Source organism: Microtus oregoni, unplaced genomic scaffold (assembly GCF_018167655.1).
Source record: "Microtus oregoni isolate MIOR12 unplaced genomic scaffold, Mior012 000028F_ref0000031, whole genome shotgun sequence".
In the NCBI taxonomy this organism is placed as follows: domain Eukaryota; kingdom Metazoa; phylum Chordata; class Mammalia; order Rodentia; family Cricetidae; genus Microtus; species Microtus oregoni.
The window spans coordinates 24,585,501-24,591,900 of NW_024543087.1; the positions used below are offsets into that span (position 1 = coordinate 24,585,501).

Sequence of the window (6,400 nt, forward strand, 5' to 3'; positions counted from 1 at the left end):
GAAGAGGGCACTAGATCTCATTACAGATGGTTGTGAGCCACCATGTGGTTGCTGGGAATTGAACTCAGGATCTTTGGAAGAGCAGGCAATGCCCTTAACCGCTGAGCCATCTCTCCAGCCCGAAGATATTCTTTAAATATCTCTAATTCCTGTTCCAAACAGGAACAGCTTTTGTTTTGTTTTTGAGGCAGAGTCTCACTATGTAGCCCTGGCTGGCCTCATTCTGCCTCTGCCTCCTGAGTGCAGGGTAGAAATAGTTATCTCTAGAACACTGAAGCTGGTGTTTGCATTCTTTCTGGAAAGGCTCCATGATGAAATACCCTGATGGGCGGATGGGGGAGGGGTTCAGAGAGCCCCACTCATAGCTGAGGAGCTATTGGTAGTCAATAGCTGCTGGAGGAGGGGGACTCATTCTTCTTTTCGGGCATGGCTGCTAGTAGGTTGCCTGTGGTCCATACTATGCACATATGAACAGCACTAACTGGATTTAGTGGGTGATTAAAAAAAAGAACATGATGCTGGGATGAGGCATACGGCAATGCTCTAGTGGGAGCTGGAGAAAAGAAATGAGGCATGTGTGGGTATGATTGTATTTAATTGAATATATGTATAAAATTCTCAAAGGATACATTTTTTTAAAAATACCCTGCTGAAAAATGAGACCCTTCACACTCAGCCCAGTTTACTCCAAAGTGTTCCCATTTAACACGGTGCTGATATTTGTGATTGTAGGTACTGATTGACTTATCAAAAGAAGATCTGATTAAGGGTTTTTCACAGTGGTAAGTGTGCCTTCTCCTTATCCCTGTTAACTATGGAGGACACTAATTCCAGCAGCTGCCCTGGTCTCTAGAGTTCTTTTCCTTTCAGTATTATTTCAATGCTTTGGTTTCTAACAAAAGTAGACAGAGTAACCCTTTACTCAGGTATTATGGACTATAGTCTGCCTGGTCCTCTGAAACTGTAGAATTAATCCTGGCCAGCTTCTCCCAGACAGTTGGGTTCTGCCGTCTCCATGGAAACCGTGCATGCTGCTTGTCTTGCTGCAGCCCCACATCCTCATTACTGACACAAGTCCAAACCCGACTGTCTTACAGGTACGAGCTGACTCCAGACGGACAGCCCAGGAGCTGACGATGGGTGCTATCACCAGAATATCAGAAAGTGTATGAGTGTATTTTGTTAATAAGAACATATATTTGATGGAAGTGTATGCTGTGTGAACTCTAATTGCATGCTGGATAGTAACGGGGATCATGTAGAAGTAGAACTATCTCTGTTAATTTGACTAGTTCAAATTCAGAAAGAAACTGTGGTATTTGTGTCTAATGAGGCACCAAAACCCCAGTAGTGATTTCTCGCTTTGGTAATTGTCCACATCGCATTTAGGATTGCCTAAAGGGTGTGCAAGAAAAGTGCCCCCTCTCCAACACAGGGTTGGGTTGGAGCAGCTACCAGCATCCCGGGCAGGTCTGACCAAAGGAGGGCACTCCTTTGTGGAAATAAAAAGTGACCAAACCCAAAACTGCCCAGAGCTAACACTGCCAAAGCCCTTCTGGCTGATGCCTGTGATGCTCATAAGCCTAGACGTTTGCCCCTGGTTCACTGGAGCTGACAGTGTTAGAGTGATACCCTTAAGTATTCCAAGTTTACTGCTCCGGGAAGGCCTAGGGACAAACTTCTGGCATGTGGCACTATTTCCACAGGAAGCTTTAATCCTAACCTCAAGCCCAGGACTACATCTGAACTCTGGGTGCTGGAGGCTGCAGAACAGTCACTTCCCAGGAGGAGTGGGGGCTTTCTGTATTTCTCACAGATAAGTTTGAGACTTAGTTCTACTATTCTGAGATGGCTGAGTCACCCTGATATACATATTAAAAGGAAAATATGTAAATTGTGTATTTAAACAAGTGCCTTTTACACATTTCAGTTTGTAAGACCGGACTTTTTTGTTCTCTTATACGTTTCTTGGGTGATTGTCAAGGCCACACCCTTATCTTTCACCCACTCACGCAATACTGCTTGCCATGTTCCTGTTGTCTTCAATGATGCTTTTCTTTATTTATTATTATTCTGTGTATGATGTGAGCAGGAGGTGTATATGTGTCACGGCACATGTGGTTAAAGGACAACTTTGTGACAGAGATGGTTCTAACCCTTTATGTAGTTTCCGGGCAAGCTTGCACAACAAAGCACCTTAGCCACTGAGCCATCTCGCAGGCCCTTCTCTGATGCTCTTCTAAAGAATGGCGACAGTTGGGTATGGTGGCACATGGCTTTCAACCCAGCACTGGGAGGCAGAGGCAGATGGACCTCTGAGTTTAAGGCCAGCCTGGTCTACATAGTGAGTTCCAGGCTAGCCAAGGCTACAAAGTGAAACTGTGTCTCAAAAAAACAAAAACAAAACCCAGCAACATTCCAACTAGATATAGTGGCTCACAGCTGTAATCCTAGCACTTGGGAGGCTAAGGCTGGCCTGCCTGGGTTAAACAGCAAGATTCTGTCTCAACAGAAGAAAACAACAGTATTTATTATAGTGTGTAATATTCATAGCTCTGACTCACCTGCCAAATGTGAGACAGCCTGGTCTTTGGTTTCTGCTGCTATAGTCCTGTGCAGATGTGTGTTCAGCAGCATCCTGAGAACAGAGTAGTCCAGATACTGTGTCATCTTTTCCAATGGCCAGTCCATACTGCAATAGCCTCTTCCTGTGTAGCACTTTCCACTTGAACAATTCTTGGTGGTGTTTATAAGCTCTACTAGGTCACATGCTAAGCAACTACATGTTTTAGTTTGTATCTCAACTGAACTGTAGACTACTTGATGCATAATAAAGTTTTTGCAGCTATTTCTCTCTCGTGTGTGTGTTGTGTATGTATGTAAAAAAGAGACTAGAGGATGCCCCTCCCCCTTTTTTTCTTTGAGACAGGATCTCTCACTGGCCCAGAACTCATCAAGTAGGCTAGCTTGGCTGACTAGTGAACCCTAGGGACCCAAATCCCCACCCTCCCAGTGCTGGGAACACAAGATGTACTGCCTCACCTGTTTATTAACGTTGAGTTCTGAGACTCAAACTCAGATTCTTGTATTTGCAAGACACCTACTTTTATGACTGAGCCAACTTCTTAGCCTGATATTTCTATTTTAAATAACAAATTCTCACAATAAAATATGGCAATTGATATCCACCTTACCTCATGATGACATTATTTCTTCCTAAATAGACACGGGAAAGCAGCAAAAAGGAGAAAGGAATCATAAATACTACCCACCCTAAAACTGATGGTGGCAGAAAGGGGAACGCCTCCCAGTCCCCCAAACCCATGACTACCAGGTATATTACTCACTTTTCTGTTGCTGTGATAAGCTGCCATGACCAAAGCACCTTACAAAAGAGTTCATTTTAGCTAACAGTTCTAGGAGTTCTATAATGACAGGCTGCAGCATGGCAGCAGGCATGGTGGCAGGAATAGGAAGCCAAGAGTTCACTCCTTGGACTGAAAGCACAAACCAGAAACAATGGATGACAAGTAGGTTGAGGCCTCAAGCTCTCAAAGCTGGATCCCAGTGAAGTTCTTTCCAAGGCTGCACCTCCTAAATCTCTCAAGCAGCACCATCAACTGGTGACCATGAGTTAAAACCTCTTGGGGACATTCTCATTCAAACAAGTAGACCTAGTTAAATAATGAACACGGTGACATTTCTCGTGCTGATTTACAGAAGAACTGAAGCAGTGTGCAGGAGTTAAAGGAAGTTACAGCATGGGAAACAATGTTAGCATACACCGAGGAGAGGCGCCATGTGAGCATACAGACCAGGTGGCAGGAGTATGTAGAACAGCTCATCTCTGCTATTGGAGAGAAGGGTCTGACCATATACAGAGACAAGCTGGTGTGAAAACTCCCCCCAAAACTAGAAAATTGGTTTAGAACCTGGAACTCTGTGGAGCTTTGATAGCCAAGTACAAAACTCACACTTAAGGTTGCTACTATAAGACATGAAGCTTAGGGAATATCAAATTGAATGATGGTCGCAAAGTATCAGCAAGGAAAACATACCAGTTAGGCTGATAATGTATTCAAGTCCTCATGGGAAAAACTACAGATGAGTAAAACTTAAAAATCCAGGAGGCATGATACCTTTAACCCAAGAACCTGGAAGACAGAAGCAAGCAGATCTCTGAGTTCAAGGACAGTCTGGTCTACAAGCAAGTTCCAAGATGGCCAGGGCTACACAGAAAAATCTTGTCTCAAAAAAAAAAATATAAAACTAGGGTTGGAGAGATGGCTCAGGAGTAAGAGTGCATATTGCTCTTACAGAGACCAGAGTTCAGCTCCCAGAGCCCAAGTTGGATGCCTCTAGGACAGTGGTTCTCTACATGTGGGTTGCAGCCACTTTGGGGGGCAAATGACCCTTTCTCAGGGGTTACCTAAGACCATCAGAAAACACAGATATTTATATTATGATTCATAACAGTAGCAAAATTACAGTTATGAAGTAGCAATGAAAATAACATGAGGAACTGTATGAAAGGGTCACAGCATCAGGAAGGCTGAGGACCACTGCTCTAGAGGGTCTGATCCCCTCTACTGGACTCACCTGTACCTACACATACACCTCCCAACCTCCATATGTACACAAAACATCCTACAGACAGACATATACACGGATGTACAGCAGACCGTTGCAGAGGGCCATGGCTGTAGGAGCAGTGCCTGGGAGCGTGAGTTCTCAACGTGAGGTGTCAGTTACACTTTCAGCTTCAGGTCATCTCTAAAGTAGCATTGACACTGGACTTGAACAACAGAGGGCAATGGAGGGCTACTGCAAGGAGAGAAAAGGAAGACAGCAAGCTGTTCTCTGATGAAAAGTTTTCTTTAGCTGAATGGTCTGGGGGCATAATTTACTGGTAGCTCATGCTCCCAGGTTCTGTATTAGCAACAGTCTGCCATCTTAAGATTCTTAGCTAAGTGGATTGAGTAGTCCCCATGGCAGCTGCCTCTGAGGTCTGAACCAGCTCAGCAGAGGTGCTTAGCTATGTTTCATTCCCTGTCTGCTCTCCTTTAGCTCTGGGAGGTGGTGTTTTCTTTCTCAAATTGCTGCTCAGGTTCTTGAAGATGAACTACACTCTTCCATTTGCAGGAGGCTGAAGCCATGACATCAAATATTCAACCAAAGAAAGCCTATAGGCAGCAGCCAATGATAAACATCATCCTGGACTGAGGAGGTTGTCAAGATTTTGTAGACAGCTTGGGACACTGTCAACTACTTGAAAGGCAGAGGTATATGAGAAGAAATAAATGTTATAGAATGTGTTGGAATGCTCAGTGAGTGAGTTGCTATGCAAGGTGTAAGAGGACCTCAAGAAGGCAGTGGCTACTGTGATCCAGGGACGCTTCAGAGGTCTGAGATGCACCAGGCACCCAGGAGTGCTGGACACTGCCAGGAGTAATAGCCTGCACCCTGCTGAGGAAGGAGACTTTGGAGTAGTAAAGCATGTTGGACCTTTGTACTGATGAATGGAAAGGTCTGTGACATTAGAGAGGGACAGATGCCAGCAGGAGAATCTCCTCAGAGTTCCCTATCACATGACATTTGGTTCTGGGTTACCAGGTACCAGTGGTCAGAAGAGAGCCATCCCAGATGTCCCTCCTGCTGATCTTCAGGATTTCCTGAGCCCCATTTTTCAGTTAACCCCAGGCCAGATGTCCACTGGGAACTTCTGTGCTGTTCTTCGGCCTGGCCATGGGGTCATTATAGCCTCCAAGTCCAACACAGTTCACAAGAGCTGTGAAAGAGTGTAAGGAGGCCCTCCACTGCCATCATCCTTTCTCTTCCTTCCTCAGGATAATCTTAGGGTTGGGTGCCACACAGTACAGTTCTTTGTCTCAAGTATTTTTTTTTTGTTTGTTTGTTTCAAGACAGGGTTTCTCTGTAGTTTTGAAACTTGTCCTGGAACTAGCTCTTGTAGACCAGGCTGGCTTCGAACTCACAGAGATCGGCCTGCCTCCCCCACCCCCACCCCCGTGCTGGGATTAAAGGCGTGCGCCACCACTGCCCAACTAGTGTCGTCTCAAGTATTTTTTTTTATTTTTTATTTATTTTATTATTTTTTTATTGAAAAAAAAATTTCTGCCTTCTCCCAGCCTCCCATTTCCTTCCCTCTCCTCCCGCCCCTCCCCCCTCCCCCCACTCCTCTTCCCCTCCCTCCTCTCCAGTCCGAAGAGCAGTCAGGGTTCCCTGCCCTGTGGAAAGTCCAAGGTCCTTCCCCCTCCATCCAGGTCTAGGAAGGTGAACATCCAAACTGGCTAGGCTCCCACAAAGCCAGAACATGAAGTAGGAACAAAACCCCATGCCATTGTCCTTGGCTTCTCAGAGAATCATTAGATCTTACTACAAA

General features: G+C 45.2%; 1 protein-coding gene across 1 annotated transcript in view; it reads left to right on the top strand.

Annotated features, from left to right (window-relative positions):
• Esyt3 (extended synaptotagmin 3) overlaps positions 1-2,378 on the top strand; it is a 47,142-nt gene extending 44,764 nt beyond the window's left edge. The window contains exons 22-23 of the mRNA XM_041677306.1: positions 733-782; positions 1,098-2,378. Of these exons, the coding sequence (XP_041533240.1) occupies positions 733-782; positions 1,098-1,134 (87 nt within the window). The 3' untranslated portion in view covers positions 1,135-2,378. The remainder of the gene's footprint in view (positions 1-732; positions 783-1,097) is intronic.
• The last annotated feature ends 4,022 nt before the right edge of the window (positions 2,379-6,400 follow it).